This window comes from Ostrea edulis, chromosome 4 (assembly GCF_947568905.1).
Source record: "Ostrea edulis chromosome 4, xbOstEdul1.1, whole genome shotgun sequence".
Lineage (NCBI taxonomy): Eukaryota > Metazoa > Mollusca > Bivalvia > Ostreida > Ostreidae > Ostrea > Ostrea edulis.
Genome location: NC_079167.1, coordinates 57507935 through 57525391, shown reverse-complemented (window position 1 = coordinate 57525391; position 17457 = coordinate 57507935). Strand labels below are relative to the sequence as shown.

General features: G+C 34.2%; 1 protein-coding gene across 1 annotated transcript; it reads left to right on the top strand.

Moving 5' to 3' along the window:
* Nucleotides 1–3936: 3936 nt before the first annotated feature.
* On the top strand, nt 3937–16265 carry LOC125671211 (vacuolar protein sorting-associated protein 72 homolog). The gene is made up of 7 exons (XM_048906744.2): nt 3937–4032; nt 5587–5705; nt 8715–8864; nt 10411–10498; nt 11860–12054; nt 12270–12417; nt 15473–16265. Exons 2-7 carry the CDS (start codon nt 5595–5597, stop codon nt 15738–15740), a joined length of 960 nt encoding a protein of 319 aa, XP_048762701.1. The 5' UTR covers nt 3937–4032; nt 5587–5594; the 3' UTR covers nt 15741–16265.
* The last annotated feature ends 1192 nt before the right edge of the window (nt 16266–17457 follow it).

Sequence of the window (17457 nt, the reverse complement as noted above, 5' to 3'; positions counted from 1 at the left end):
TCCTACTACACATATCAAGATGCATTGAATATTCGGATGGGTAAATGCCCGGGGTTATCCCATAGTTTTTTAATTGTTTGATCATCTTTAAAATGGTTGAGATTTCAAAACCTAATGCAAATATATTATTGTTGCACATGACAAACTGCACTGAGTACCAAAATTTTGTTCGTTGTTTTTCCACCCTATTTGCCCCTCAAGGCGAAAAGGAAAATTCCGAAGATCTACAGTACGTCACCAATCATTATCCAAAACATTATTTGGCTTCTGCGTAAAATGTAAGAGGAGTTCTGGGAACCAGGCTTTTGTAGAAAAACGTCTTTTTTACCTCCATTTTGCCCCAGGGTAAAATAGAATATTCCAAAACCTTACTGCACATCTACAGGGCACCATCTATCATATTCCAAAAAATTAATTGGTTACTGCTTAAAATAAAAGAGGAGTTTTAGGAAGAAGAAATTTGACAGACGGACGGACGGACTAGGGTAACGCCAATACTTTCTTTATATTGATTGTATCTTGTTTAGTTAACGTCCCTGTCAAGAATTTTTCACTCATATGGAGACGTCACCAAGACCGGTGAAGGGCTTCAAATTTAGGCCTATGCTCGACGCTTACGGCCATTGAGTAGTGATGGTTCTTTAGCGTACCACACCTACTGTGACACGGAACAATCACATCCGTTTCTAACATTCACACCTCATGCCGAGCGTTTGGCGATGGAATTGTCACTACTTAGGTCTGTCGCGGCCGGGATTCGAACCCCGACCTTCCGCATGCGGGGCGAACGCTCTACCTCTAAGACATAGATTGATTGATTGTATCTTGCTTAACGTCTCACTGGAGAATTTTTCACTCATATGGAGACGTCACTAAGACCGGTGAAGGGCTTCAAATTTAGGCCTATGCTCGGCGCTTGCGGCCATTGAGCAGTGAGGGTTCTTTAGCGTGCCACACTTACTGTTACATGGGACATCCGTTTTTAAGGTCATCTCCGAGGACCCGTGACATTCACACCTGATGCCGAGCGTTTGGCGATGGAACTATCACCACCTGTTTTAACGACTTAGGTCTGTCGCGGCCGGGATTCGAACCCCGGGCCTTCCGCATGCGATGCGAACGCTCTAACCTCTCGGACATAGAAAGTGCAGGTATAAAAATTGACAATACTCTTAATGTATTCTTTTGAATTCTCAAATTCGATGTAATGAATTTCGATAGATTAAGTGCAAAAAGGTCATTAGTTATTTCCAATATACTAGCATTTTTAAAATATTTATATTGTTAGGGACCGGTCAATATTTATTGGGGAGTTGGGACCGGTGCAAAATGCAAAAAGGCACACATTTATTTTGACTTACATACGGCTAGGACTTTTTTGTTTTCAACAATGATACCCAAGACAGCTATATATATATTTTTGCATGTTTCAATGAACAAAATATATCATAAAGTACATGTATTTCAAACTTTTAATTCAACTATCTTACAAACAATAATACTGAATTGTATGCATCTATTATTTTATGTCCAAGTTGAATATATTGGAGATAATTTGCAATAAAATACTGGACCTTTGAAAATCACGAAAGAAGTATTCAGCTGTGAATAAAATTGCAAAAATTACATGTAAGTTTTGCATGTATGGAGCGCCAATTTAACATAAACTCAAATAATTGAAGATATCTTCAATTATTTGAAGATATCATCAATTCATTTGATGCGCGCAACAATTGAATTAAAGATCTCTTCAAATAATTAATGATATCTTCAATTCTGATTTATTGCGCGCATTAATTGAATTGATGATAGCATTAATTCTTCAGCTGAATTGATGCGCGCTTTAATTGAATTAATGATCTCTTCAAATGAATTAATGATATTAACAATTGAATTGATGGGCGCTACAATTCAATTAAAGAGAGCAATAATTGATATAATGCGCGCATTAAATCATTTGATGAGAGCAATAATTGATTTAATGCGAGCATTAATTCAATTATTGCTCTCTTCAATTGAATTAATGATATATTTAATTCATTTGAAGAGAACAATAATTCTTTTAGAGAGAGCAACTATATAATTAAAGATATTTTCAATTCAACATATCCACAATTGAATTAATGATATCTTTAATTGAATTGTTGCTCTCTTTAAAAGAATTGATGCGCGCATTAATTCCTTATACAAAAGCATTGTAAATTATCTAAAGATATCTTCAATTGCATTAAAGAGATCATCAATTATTTATACCGAGCTCTAAATTAATTATTGCGAGCAATATTTCTACGAAATTGATGCTCTCATCAAATGAATTGAAGAGAGCAGTAATTGAATTAATGCGCGCATCAAATCTATTATTGCTCTCATTAGTTGAATTAATGCGCGCAACAATTAAATTGAAGAGAGCAATAATTGAATTAATGTGCGCATTAAATCAATTATTGCTCTCATTAATTCAATTGATGCGCGCATTAATTCAATTGATGAGAGCAATAATTGAATTGAAGCGCGCATTAATTCATTTGATGAGAGCAATAATTGATTTAATGCGCGCATTAATTCAATTAAAGAGAGCAATAATTGAATTGATGATATCTTCAAATAATTGAAGATATTTTCAATTATTTGAGTTTATGTTAATTTGGCGCTCCATATGCATGGAGTATGGATTTCAATTATAGAAAATAAAAATGGTGTATCATGTTGGTCATAACTTGAGGGATACACAGACCAGAATTTAACTAAAGTCTAAACACATCTTTAATAAATTGACAGTGTGTCAATACAACCTATCATTGGATCAAATGCTGTCTGACTTGTTTCATACCGATTGTTAGGCCGTTCTTGGCACACTAATTTTGACTACGGATAATTCCGTATACCTTTTTGAAATGAAGTAGAAATGGTGTTTAAATAATTATACATATATATTTATTTATTAGATAGGACAAACACTTTTTTTTATTACACATCTGATATTGGACAGCAACTTTCTTTTGTATTCTTAGAAGATAGGACATAGGGTTTTTTTTTTGTTTTTGTTTTTTTTTTTTTTTTTTTTTTTTTTTTTTTAGAAAAATGGTAATATGGAATGTACCGGTCCCAACCCCCAATAAATATTGACCTATCCCTTAGAAGACATGAGTGCGTATATCTATTTGATGTAGTCTAAAGATTGATTTATGTCTCTTATGTTGGGTTGACACCAACGTGTAAATTTTAAGTGCAAAAAGGTCAAGTTTAACATACTTTGAATATTCAATAAGAAGCACTAATACCCATTTTTCTTTTTAAATTTACAATGCAATGAGTACAACAACGTCCTAAGATCTGATTTGCCCTGGTCACGAGTTCTCCTGATACCAATATATAGGGATCAAAAGTTGGTGCCTTTGTTTGGTTTACCCTATCCGAATAATGATGGTTTTTTTTATATTTGCTCAAATGTTTTTACATCAGGGACAAGTTGATCGTAATATCAAATGTAGGAACAGACACAGAAAAAGAAAAAAGATGCAGTTTCACAATAACAGGAAGAAACATTTTACAAAAATTCATAATTTCGAGAAAGTATTTAAGTGACCCTTGTGTTCCCACTGATGCATCGGATGTCAATGCTAGGCCTATGTGATGTTAGGTTTACTGTTTAACGTTTTTATAGCGCATTTGTAGATAAATTTATGAAGATACAGATATGTTGAAAAGATTAGTGCTATTTATTTAGTTTTTTAACTTTTAAGTCTGGTTTTCTCGTTTATTCACTTTTTAAATCACCACAGGCACCAGTTCCTGTGGTCAACAATGTTGAACTTTTCGAGATATTTATTCCGAGTTATGGGGGCCACAATTATTCATATCTTTAGTCCAAGAAGAGAAAATCTATGGTATTCTGTAAAAAAAAATTCTGTTGTGTCGGGCATGGGAGCTTGAGTTACATTGTAAATCACATCGGGATCGTTCTCTTGATAATTTTCCTGCATGAGCGGCATCGCCGGAGAAAAATTTCACACAAAAAATTGAAAAATAAAGGTAATTACTGTATACAATGAATAACATGTACTTTGAATATAAAGCAAAGGAGTTAACAATTTTATCAATAAGTTCAGAAAAATGGATCTATGGAATAGTGTACTGTCAATTTAATATTCCAAGGGACGTTCGACAATTTACAAACAAACTACTGGCACTAGTACTGGCTAGTATAACATAATCCACAGGTGCTTAGGTCCAGTGGCGTAGCTTCCATTGAGGCAACCGAGGCAGCTGCCTCGGTAAAAAAAAAAAAACACCTTTTACGTTGTTAAAATGTCGATAGCTTCTGGGGGGCTGTGCCCCCCAGACCCCCTGCCTCGGTAATATTCGAACCCAAGCTACGCCTATGGGGTCATAACATAAGAGTACACATTTAACCTTATACATATGTGATTATTTACATGTATACAAGGTTGAATGTGTATTCATATGTTGTGACCCAAGCACCTGTGGGAATTAGAACTATCTTATGTCTCCTCCAATTTAGTTATCAACAATTAAACTGTTAAAGGGAAATATTGATTATTTTGTCAAAAGAGGAATGGTACCCTTTACAAGTGCATTTCAAAAGAATCTTGATTAATTCCTGTCTTGGTTCTGTTGTGTAAATAAGTTTTAGTACACAGATATAGCATACTTGATTCTAACGATCTTGCGCATTCAGGTTAGCTGGCGACACTTAATTGTTAGCCAAAATTGCGCATGCATTCCGCTGGAAAATTTTGATAGGCTAAAGTGGCTTCAAGCTGGCGTCCAAGGCATGGAAACAGTAGTATCGAGAGACATAATATTTTTAGTCCAGGTACGCTGGTGAAATAAACATGATCTGTAAATATGTTGGTCATTTGTGTCAAATAATGTTTGCACAATTATAGAATGTCAACATTTTCATTACTGGTGTACTGTAGCCGGGTCACTTCATTCTTGGCATGTCGCTGGGTATACTCGGCTTAGTTTGATTCGGTTGGATTTTATCAGAATCAAGTATGCCAGCGTTTTTTTTACGGGTACCCATTCAATTAGGAAAATTAGGGTCAAAATCAAACAAATTGGGAATTTTCTACCAATGTATCGGCAAATGATTTCAACTAAAAAAAAAAGAATTTTTTACGGTAATATTGGCTGTTATGTGACATCAGGAACTGTTGTTCGCTCATTCTAGAATCGTTGTAGCTCTACAACACACACACTGCCATGATCTGTACTTTCTTTTAATACTGAAAGTGAACATTTTAGTTAACTCGTACGTTTCAGATTATTAAAGTAAATCATGATGTCAGCGGTAAATTTTTCGGCAAGTGAATTGGGAATTTTTAGTTTCAAACTTGAGGAAAAATCAATGTTTTTATGGCATTGGGAATGGTGCCGTTTATCAGTACCAGTTATATAAGGGGGGGAAAAAGCTGTATGCTAATTAATAGTCTGATAGTACAGGAATAAGTCAATAATGTGAATATAAAGTAAAATTATATTTTATGTAGAATAATTTTTTTTAATTAATTTTAAAATCACAAAGCACTATGGTTTTGATATATTGTAACTATGTTGTAGGCATAAAAATGGCAAGTAGCAGAGAAAAGAGAATCAATGCAGGAAGCAAAATGGCCCGTCTGCTTGAAGCAGAAGATGAGGATGAATTCTACAAAACCACCTATGGAGGTTTTAATGAGGTATATTCACTGAAATAAAATAATGTGTTTAGTTACACTGAAACTTGTATTAAAGTAATTCCACCCTCCTGTGATGTCATCAGATTTTGCAAAATCAATGATTTCTTTACATTTATGCGTGATAGGAACATAAATTTTGTTTGAGTCTTTCCCGATAGTTATTGTAAAAAATCTTGTTAAAAATAGACTATTTCAAAAGTCCAAATTATAGATGAATAATCAATGATACGTTTTAAAATATTGAATCCAAGGGCAATAACTCTGTTTCTATTGATTTCTTTATCAAGTCTATTATGCGATAGATTTCCTTTATTTTTACAGACATTTTGTATATTTTTGTGAAGATACACTTTCATGAAATTGTTATGAATGCTGCTATATCGTCATAACCAGTTTGTATGAAATTTTGATAACGCTGTTTAAGGAAAATTGCAATTTTCTGACGGTGATAGATGATTCTGTTTATGTACGTCTCGTATCTTAAAAAGTGTGATGACATATGTATTTTATTTCATAATTTGTTAGTTTTAACTCTAATGAATGGAAATAAATACATTTTTCAAACTTGTATCAGATAAAACTGCGAGTATGGAGTTACCTTAAAAGGGGGGGGGGGGGTTACAACTCTTTAGAATCTCTGTAATGGTGCCACTCACTCAACTTTTTCGATCATTCTAAACATGTGCTGGCTTTGTTTACGTAAATAAAATGATATTCTATGTTTCTTAGTCAATATATATACATTTACAGCCTTCAACTTAGACCAAAATAAAATATATGTGTGTTTCCTGACCTTACCTACAGTTTTGCTGCCAACCTTAAATTTTTTTTATTGACAATGTATATGTAAATGAAATAAAATTCTGCAGTATTCAAACTGGAATTTTTTTCATTTCGCATTTAAGTTTCTCTGATTTACATTTTGACAATTATTGAAAATGTTTGAAAAGTGATTGTAATGTATATAGACATGTATTCAAAGTGTATCAAAAACTAAGATTTCAAATAGAATGTTTTGATATAAAATAAAATGTTTTACCTACCTACCCTACCTATTTTATGTGGGTAATGAAATAGGAAACACACATATATTTTATTTTGGCCTTATGATTTGTGAGGCTCTATTCTACTGTTTTTAACAATTTCGATATATTCCAATTTCTCAATTCAAATTTGTGCGCCATGTTTAATGTTCTGAAGCTTAACTTCTGGTTGTCAAGTTATTTGCATATACCCATATTAGGTAGTGTTTACATCAATGGACGAGTACAGAGGAGAAAACGAATTCATCGGCACCGTATCCTTTTCCTTTCTTTGTCGGAATGACTGGAGTAACTACATTTTTGTGTTGATTGTCAATGTTTAGGTTTTTCAGTTAATCCACCTATGAGATCTCGCGATAACAAGCATGACGGGACAGACAAAGAATTTTACATGTGGTACATGATCATATTTAATGAAAAACACCTTTATAAGACATGCTCAAGCACAAAGTTGGTACTCTTTTTAGTGTAAACAACATTGGAGACAAATACACAGAACTTATTGCAGGTTATTCATAAAAATATTTTGCACCATTACAAAGATCCTGTGGAATTGTAGTCCTCTCCCAAAAATGTCAGAATAAAAAAAATCAGTGAGGGCTACATTATTGCAGCTAGATCTGCACTAAATAAAACTGCCAAAATATTCAAAGGTAGGATTAATGTCGCTTGCCTGATAGGGCAACCATATCAGCATTTCACAAATTCGCTTTGAGAATTTTACTTGTCCAAACAGTCTGACAACTGTTGATGTAGATTCTGATCCATCTGAATTTATGTAGAAGAATAAGGACAAGGCATATGAATATTTTGCTGAATGGATAATCATTGATACAGACTTAAAAATCTTGTACATATATGAATTGATAACCCAACAATCAACATTTAATAACAGGTGTCAGATTGCGCGGGATAAGTAAATTCATGTGTGGACAATAGAAAATAATATGGTTGCCAGATGAGGTAAGTAAATATTTTTCATTTTAATACTTTATAATCATATTATAAGAAGGGAAAAAAATCAAATTCAAATACAGTATAATAGATATTTGCTGCAGTTGGAAATTTTTGCAAATTAACCAATAAAAGCAGTAATTTATGTTTACTATAATCATGTTTATAATGAATTCATGCTTACAGCAAAATGATATTTCTTCTCTGTAGTTTTAAAACATATTATGAACTCATTAGATATAACAAATTACATTTTATAACAAATCAAAATTGTTCATCCTCAGCACTTTGTTATAAGTGCGTTTCACTGTACAGATGATGACTGTTTCACCATTCAAGGTGACAAAATCACATTAACTATCAACTACAGTGACACTTCTGAAAACCAGCCCCCCCCCCCCCCCCCCCCCCCCCTCCCCCCGGAACTCTCAAAACCAGCCCCTCTAATCAGCCTATTTTGAAAGTCCCAACCAGAATCTTATCTGTTCTCTACACAGAAATTCTCATGATACTGGCCATTCCTGAAAACCAGACATTGATTACTTTTTATACATTCACCATTAACAAGGTAGTCACATGTTATCATGAATACAAGCAGGCAGATGTGTGAGAAACACAAACACAGCTAGTCCTGTTACTTACATGTACATATTGACCAGCGATCAATGGACACCTGAGCCAATGTTTGCTTAATTAGATGAAGAAAGTAACAAGTTTTGTGTTTCATGCTTATTAATTCACAGAATATGTGATGCAACATGCAGCAACAAGTATGAGAATGAAACTTGGCATAACTGATGTATGAGCCATTAAGTAAATAAAATTAAGCAATGGTCATTGCGATTGATTCATGACATATTATGAAATATTTTACTATATGTACACATTTTTAGCTTTGCATCCATTTTAGATCTGAATATGATATATGATATCCACATAATACAAATTTGAATATTGCATATATCTACATGTATATGTACATTACTCAGGATTGTAGTTCTGTTGATTGAAGGAAGAAGATGATGGTGTGTATGAGTCTGAGGAATCTGATGACGATGACACAGACTCAGATATAAGTATAGATGAAAATGATGAACCTAAAAGTGATGATGACGAAGAGGGTCCAAAGAAAAAGCGAAGAGTAGTCACCAAAGCTTACAAGGTATGTGCTTGACTTGCTGACTGTTGCTGGGATTGCTCTGTGCATTTTTACACCAGAAAAACACTAAACACAAGATTTTGTAAACATTGCCTATTATGAATTGTAAAAGTACAGACTCGTTATATATTCACATACATTAGTTCAATAAAATCAAACCCAGACAGAGATTTACCCAATTTCATCAGATCTGTGATCAATACACTGGAAAAGGATCTGACAGCATTGAGGTCATGTTATTTCACCTTTCACATTGACCAATCAAATGACGGCTTTTGCTAACATGTAAATTTTGCTGTTAGATTGGAACATACTTGTTATTTATTATATGCATGTCAATAATTACCGAGAAGCGTGAGAGAATAATCGAAGAAGATGGCAGCAGCCATGAGCGATGTTAGAATGCCACATAAAATATATTTTAATGATAATGGATTTATAATTTTTAAATATCTAAGATCTTCCTTTAACACAGATATTTGGAATTCGTTTAAACCTTTCATGGATCGACATCTTTTTATTTTATTTTTTGTGAACTTACAATCTGCTTCAGTAAAACAATTCCTGATTGGTCCTTGATTCTTTGTCAAGCTATTGGTCCAATATTTATTGACTTATTCATGACACTGGGGTCAATAACATGACCTCAAATGTAATGATGTCAGATCCTTCTCCAGTGTAACGGTTAGATCTGATTTTTTATAAAATTAGATTGGAGATTATTTTGGCATTTCTATACTGGATGAAAAGCTAGACCGCTCGGTTACATGCTGCTAGGAGATTTGGTTCCGCAGGTCGTGAGTTCAACCCCGGGTAGGGGTGGAAGTGGGTATCCAAATAAAGTGAAATTTTCTGTGCTTTATATTAAATATTTCTTCACTTAGGGCAGTTATGTTCATTTAAGAGTTCATTGCTATTTCCGTGCTTTATATATAAATATTTCGATTGCAATGTGTATCATGTATGATCCTCTTAAATGTACGTTAATAACTGTATCCCATTTCCATTCTCAATGACCGTGTAGCGTATGACAGCGTGGCGAGAATTCCATCGTCATCGAAAGCAAGTTTTTTGACTTGCCTAGATGGTCGAGCGGTCTAGCGCGCTGGTTACATGCTGCTAGGAGATTTGGTTCTGCAGGTCGTGAGTTCAACCCCGGGTAGGGGCGGAAGTGGGTATCTAAATAAAGTGAAATTTTCTGTGCTCTATATTAAATATTTCTTCACTTAGGGCAGTTATGTTCATTTAAGAGTTCATTGCTATTTATGTGATATATATATAGTCTTTGTTACCAGTACATTCAGGTATATGATTATTTATTTATTGGGTCCTTTTTAAAGATGTCTAGTTTTTAAAAAGTGGGGGGTAGTTGGAGTTACTCTTTGCTGAGAAGCTTTTGTTGGTTGGGCACCAATCTTTAAACCAGAAGGTTTGTGGATTTGATATGACAAAGTTCTCCATAATGGAATAATTTGAAGCAGAAATCAGTTCATGTATATTGCCCATTGTTTATAACCTTGTAATAGATTTATTATTTTGTTTTATACAGGAGCCACCAGCGAAGAAGAAGACTGAAGAGAAAAAGCCCAAACCCAAAACAGAAAAAGTTTCAAAAGTACAAATATACCATACACCAGGTAAAGCAGGTTTACACTAAAACATGAATAATCTGACATGCACTGTGAAATGAATCTCGAGTTAAAAGGATGAGAAGGCGATTGAGCAAATACATATACAGGTATCAAAGGACATCATACCATCCACAAAGTTTGGGAAGGAAAATTAGGAGGGGTGGGATGTAATGCTTTAGACCAAAAAAAAGGGGGGGGGGTGCACTCTTCTCCGCCTTGCTAGTGTTGATAATAAGGTGGGAAAAAAAAAAAGAAGTCACAATGGACTGGGTTTATAGTCACATGTAGACATAAGACTTTCTTGGTAGATTTGGTTGTTTACCTGTCCGGGGGGGGGGGGGGGGGGGGGGGGGGTTACTTTTCTTAATTTAGTTATGTTACCTATACATGTATTTACATCTGAGGCATACAGTTGTATTAGACAAATTATGCATAACAATATGCCCTACAGTATGACATCTTTGACCTGAAATACTATAACCTCTGACCTTTGGAAATGTTCACATGAAATTGGAATTTCTATATTTTCATATAAAAAATGTAATACATGTACCACAAAAAATAGATATGAAATTGGGAATATTTGCTCTTGGTATTTTATGTAACAAAATGACACAACAAATGTAGATACAATGAATATATATTTTTAAAATGTACAAGATTATTGGGATTAAAGAAAGATGCTTTGGGACTTTGACTGATGTTGTCATTTCCCCAGGTGTTGTATTGGTATTGCATATTTTTAGCATCCTTGATTATATCCCAGTATAAGCTAACAAAGTTCCAGAAAGGTTGCATACCCAGTCACGAAAATCTATATGAATGTATATCTAGTGATTCCTTAGAAGTGGTGTAGTGTTTCTGAGTGAACGTAATTTCAAAATGGCAACCATTGTCTTTGTTTGACGAAAGAAAAATTAATCATTCCAAAACAGCTTCATTTTAAGTTACCTGATAACATTGTTGCTCTAGTCAGCTCTAATAGTCCTGATGAAGTGTTATTATGTGTTGAAGTTATTTGAATTGAATTATAGCTGCTTTGGATTTTGATTGGCTGACACATTCAGCTTTTGGACAACTCTCAGGCTCTCAAGAGCCTCTTGATTGATTTATATCTCTAATTCTTGAAAAAAATATATCTAATGTTGTTTGCATAACATACTCCAGGTATATTGCAGCTGTCCTAGAACATTACAATAAGTCAGAGCAAAATTATATTTAAAAAATCACTATATATAAACTTCATGTACATTTAGGACAATATTTGATGGTGATGAATGTAACTATAGATTTATCATAGAATAGAACAGAGTTCAACAATAGTTTATTGACCTTATTTGTAAAATAAATGTTATTATTATTACTAGAAAAGAAGAAATTAAGAAACACAACATCAGAGAAATCCAAAGCTGTGGAACAGAGAGACAAACAGAGAGAAGCCAGAGCCAAGATGCTGAAGGAAATGGCTGCTCAGAAACGGGTGTCAGAGGTCAGGAGGTTAACACAGGAGGAGCTGCTGGAGGAGGCCAAGATTACCGAGGAGGAGAACATGACGTCTCTGGGTGAGTGTACAGGACTGCTGGGGAGTAGGATCAAATCTGTGACTGATCTTCAGCAGCACTCTGGCTTTCTAGATAAATATCATGCTTATACATATTTGAAATACATATTAAATCAGTCATAGAAATCATTTTGAGGTGGGGATTTTTTTTTTGAGGGACGGTATTCATCGATAAATGATATGAGTATGTATATATTAAACTTGATATCATTGAAGAAAATTACCAAAGAATGGAACTTGAAAAGAAGAAAAACCGCATTCAGAAACAGATGCATAGAGGGCCAATCATTCGTTATCATTCGCTGACAATGCCCCTAATAGAGGAAATCCCCCCAGAACCAGAAATCAGTGTGGATGATGACAGGTAAGACAACTCCCAATATTATAGGGTTGTCTTGTGTGTGTAGAGTGGGCTCAGTCATATCTTAGACAATATTATAGGGTTGTCTTGTGTGTGTAGAGTGGGCTCAGTCATATCTTAGACAATATTATAGGGTTGTCTTGTGTGTGTAGAGTGGGCTCAGTCATATCTTAGACAATATTATAGGGTTGTCTTGTGTGTGTAGAGTGGGCTCAGTCATATCTTAGACAATATTATAGGGTTGTCTTGTGTGTGTAGAGTGGGCTCAGTCATATCTTAGACAATATTATAGGGTTGTCTTGTGTGTGTAGAGTGGGCTCAGTCATATCTTAGACAATATTATAGGGTTGTCTTGTGTGTGTAGAGTGGGTTCAGTCATATCTTAGACAATATTATAGGGTTGTCTTGTGTGTGTAGAGTGGGTTCAGTCATATCTTAGACAATATTATAGGGTTGTCTTGTGTGTGTAGAGTGGGCTCAGTCATATCTTAGACAATATTATAGGGTTGTCTTGTGTGTGTAGAGTGGGCTCAGTCATATCTTACATACACCTTTCTCTGAGATCTAGCTTTGAGGCTGACAAATAGCTATAATTTATTTATAGAGTTATCTTTCTTTGGTTTTGCGCTGACTTCTCCAATTTATAAAGCAAAGTGTTTAACTTTGCCAAGACATAAAATTAACAGATCCTCCAATGACATATTTTTACATCTTTTTGATCATATGGTAAAACTTATCACCTTCTGCAGCTGTGAGATATGGGAAACACTAAGAAAAGATTAAGTTTTGTAAACACTTTAATATTGGGTGTTTTGGAAAGAATACATGTACTAATTTTGCAATAATTTGATAATTAGGTAGATTTCCCATGTTTTGCGCAGTTATTTCAATTATATTTTATTATACTGGCATAGACTTGTTAATGGTACAGAATCTTCCATGTTACTCAGTGCTGTCAAATTTTATTTTTTCATTTTTAATGTTTAAAATGCTTAACTAACACATTTCTAATAGTCAACAAAAATTTGAATGTCAGCTGTCAAGGTACGTGGCAGATACAGAACTCACAATTCTTTGTTATGTAAACAAGGCCTGTGCCATGTTTTTATTTACATAGGTTGAATATATTAGTAAAAGTTTTGTTTAAAGGAGATTTTTTTAATTTAAAAGTTTATTCTGAACACAATCAAATAGTTTCTAGCGTTTAGCACATCTCATTTTGGTTTAAACATGCTATTTTCTATTAAGCAATCTATATGTAAACAAAAATATGGCACGAGCCTTGATTACATAAAAAAGAATCGCATGATGAATCTCATTTCCTTACTGATTGTCCAATTATAGAAGGATGAGAGAAATATGTTCTTTTATGATGTTTGTAAGAAGCTAGAATCTTATATAACTTATCAAATAAAGATTATGACTCAAGATTAATGAAAACAAATCATTAATTACCAAATTGAGTTGAAACGTGATGCCATAAAATTAGAGAAACCTACATTGGTGAATTGACATTTTAGTACGATCCATATATTTGGATATATTTCTGTGGTGTTCAGGGGTCAACATTTATGTTTGTCCACTTGTCCGGTACCAGTGGAAAAACATTTCGGACATGTGAATATTGATGGGCACTTGTCCGATTGGACAAGTGCTTTTTTATGTAAAGAAGTCTCCAAACAATTTTGTGAAAAGTTTATCGGTAGTTGAGAGTCGGAAGTACATGTATAATGCATGGAAAATGAACTTCGATCGCTATGTAAACTAGCTGAGTCAAACTCAATCGGGATTGGTGTTCACTTATTGCGTACTACTTTCAATCACCCATTGCAATCATGCAGTCTTACCAAAGAGCGTTACGCTACGCTCCACAACGTAGCGCGCCCTCTGGTGAGATGGTGAGAGAATGCATCCATGGATCTTACGAAGTCATTGATTCAAGATGGGAAGTCTAGATAAAATTTTGTTTTATGCATTTGTTGTTTTTATCAAGATAATAAGATAAAAAACAATCAATCAAGCAGGTATTAAAATAGACTATATATTAAGTAAATTAAATACAGTTTTCAAGTTGACGATATTATATCCTTTTTAAAAAAAATCCGGACAAGTGAAGTTAAAGTTTGGACAAGTAAATATCTTTGTCTCTTGTCCGAATGGACAAGTAGGAAAAAAAGTTAATGTTGAGCCCTGGTGTTACCATCTTCATGTAGAGTCCATTATTTGGATATATTTCTGTGGTGTTGCCATCTTCATGTAGAGTCCATTATTTGGATATATTTCTGTGGTGTTGCCATCTTCATGTAGAGTCCATTATTTGGATATATTTCTGTGGTGTTGCCATCTTCATGTAGAGTCCATTATTTGGATATATTTCTGTGGTGTTACCATCTTCATGTAGAGTCCATTATTTGGATATATTTCTGTGGTGTTACCATCTTCATGTAGTGCCCATTATCTGTATGATTATGTATCATTATAATTTTCTTTATTTAAGCATCATTTAAGAATCTCTCATCTATGGACGTTTCTCAATGATATATAATTTTCGTGACATTTCGCGTATAATTTACTTGCATTCTGTCTCATTTCTACAAAAAAATATGAGGGGTATATTACCATGTTTGTTTTAGAGTTGGTATATTTTGATAGTTCCTGATTGTTACAAGTAAGAATATAAAGTCAGTTCTTATGTATTACAGTAAGTTGTATAAATAGACATTACTGTTACTGTACCGTTACTGTAGCAAAGGGTGAGAAAAATCTTTGGAACAAGTGGTTATTCGAACCCAGGACCTTTGCATTACTAGTTAGGTGATCTAACCACTGAGGTACCCAGGCTGTCGGACATACAAAGTATTGATTTGAATATTACTACAATATAGAAAAAAATACGAGAGCACTTCATATCAACGAGGTCAAAGAAATCATTTTAGAGAAAATGTCGGAAACATCACGTCCTTAATTTTGTAACTTGTGCCTTTGTATGCCCTCTGGGCCAAAAATTGGAATATACTTACTGGACTTTTAAAGGTGATCTATTTTTATATATTTTCAGTGCTGAACCACAGAGGAGGCTGGATGAAAATGAAAAGTGTTCAAGGACATTCATAACTTTCACAGATGAAAGAAACTTCCGTGAATGTTTTTCACAGTGTAAATTGAAAGTTCCCCACAAACAGTTCTGCCCAGTCACTAAGTTATCAGCTAAATACTTTGATCCTGTAACACAGACACCATATGCTAATTTAAAGGCATTTAAGTGTATCAGAGAGGCATATGCCCAACAGTTAGCAGAGGATTCTAACCAGCGAAGAAAGAAATAAAGTTTTTTTGGCATTACATATCATTCATCAACTTTATTGGAGCTGGTACAGAAGACATACTATATATATTATACACTTATTGAATTTTAGAAGGGAGATACAAGAATCACAGATTTTCAGATCTGAGTTGGGTTATATTCCAACAGTACAGGGCGAACCTACACAGTTCTGACAACTTTTGTTGTCTATTCAGGCATTATTTTCATTGGGACTGAAGGGACAGGAATGCCATCATTTTTAGTCTGTCTATCTGTTCATCCATCTGACCACCTTTTATTGTGAACACCAATTTTCCTACAGTATGTCTTAGACTTTTAATGAAATATTGGTGTGCCTATTATCAGTGAAATACGTGAAAAGGATGCAAGTTGTAGTAAAGGGGATGTAGCGATACAGTTGAGATTATCACGAGGTTATCGAGAGATTATGAGATTGATCACTGTTCGTTATCTTCATTTTTTTTCATTTTGACCATATCACAATATGTATCGTGATGAAGTGACTTAATAAAGGATACATATTTAATCAATTCTACTATTATTCAGCTTAACATGCAATATTGTTCTTCATCTTTGTACTGAAAGATAAACAACTTTTAATGTCTTCTTAACAATTATTTATAATTGGTCTTAGTTCTCAATTTTTAAGCGATTTTGATTCTGCCGCTATCATTTGTACACCATCTGTTGGAATTCCCAAAGGCACGAATTGTGCTCCTTTACTAGCTGGCCTGTTTTTGTATTGTTATAAGGCAGAATTTATTCAAAAGCTTCTACATGAGACGAAAAAATTCTCTTGCTGTGGCCATCAGCTGGACATTTAGATATATTGATGATGTTTTATATATGAACAATGCTCATTTTCATTCATATGTTGATTCAATATATCCCAGTGAACTCGGAATAAGATACACCACGAGTCTTCCATATCTGCTTCATAATTGGATATTTTATTGAACAAAGATGTTTACAGCAAACTAACAACTAAACTTTATAACAAATGGGATGACTTCATCTTCTCCATAATCAACTTCCCTTAATATGTAGCAGTATTTTGTTATCACCAGCATATGGTGTTAATGTCTCAAATGATCCGTTATGCGAGAGCATGTCTTGCGTATGATCAATTGTTTAGTCCATGCAGGCTACTAACAAATAAGTTAATGTTACAGGATTTTCAACAGTTCATTTAAATCATCATTTCACAAATTCTATTGTCATCATAATTATCAAATTTGCATAATTAGGTCAAATACTCTCTGGTGTGATTCATACCAATTGTTAAGTCGTTCTACAGTTTAGTTTGTTTTCCTGATCAAGATATAGAGCTCGTTGCGGGTGCTAGCGCTCAACTGGGGAAGCATCTGACACCCCCCCCCCCCCCCCCCCCCCCCTCTGGTGTGTACAGTGGTCTTGTTTGCCCTGCTCTTAAATTTTGTATTCTTTGTAGGATTTATGAGATTGATCACTGTTTGTTATCTTCACTTTTCGATAAACGCTTTAATTTTTAGCTCGTGAGGACGATAGCTATTGTTATGGTCCAGATGTCAGCATCATACTTGAATGGGAACACTTGGCTATAATATGTCTTATGAACCAATGGATATAGGGCTTTGATATTTCACATATATATTCCTAATGACCATGCTTTTCATTCGGTTTCAAGACCTTTGATCTAGTAACCTTAGTTTCTTATCTACTTTTCAAAAACTTGTAAC

What these genes read in the sequence shown, in the direction of transcription:
- LOC125671211 (XM_048906744.2), top strand. Translation starts at nt 5,595, where the DNA reads ATGGCAAGTAGCAGAGAAAAGAGAATCAATGCAGGAAGCAAAATGGCC. An exon ending in TAGTCACCAAAGCTTACAAG is followed by an intron (nt 8,865 to 10,410) that starts GTATGTGCTTGA and finishes TGTTTTATACAG; the next exon opens with GAGCCACCAGCGAAGAAGAA. An exon ending in GGAGAACATGACGTCTCTGG is followed by an intron (nt 12,055 to 12,269) that starts GTGAGTGTACAG and finishes ATATCATTGAAG; the next exon opens with AAAATTACCAAAGAATGGAA.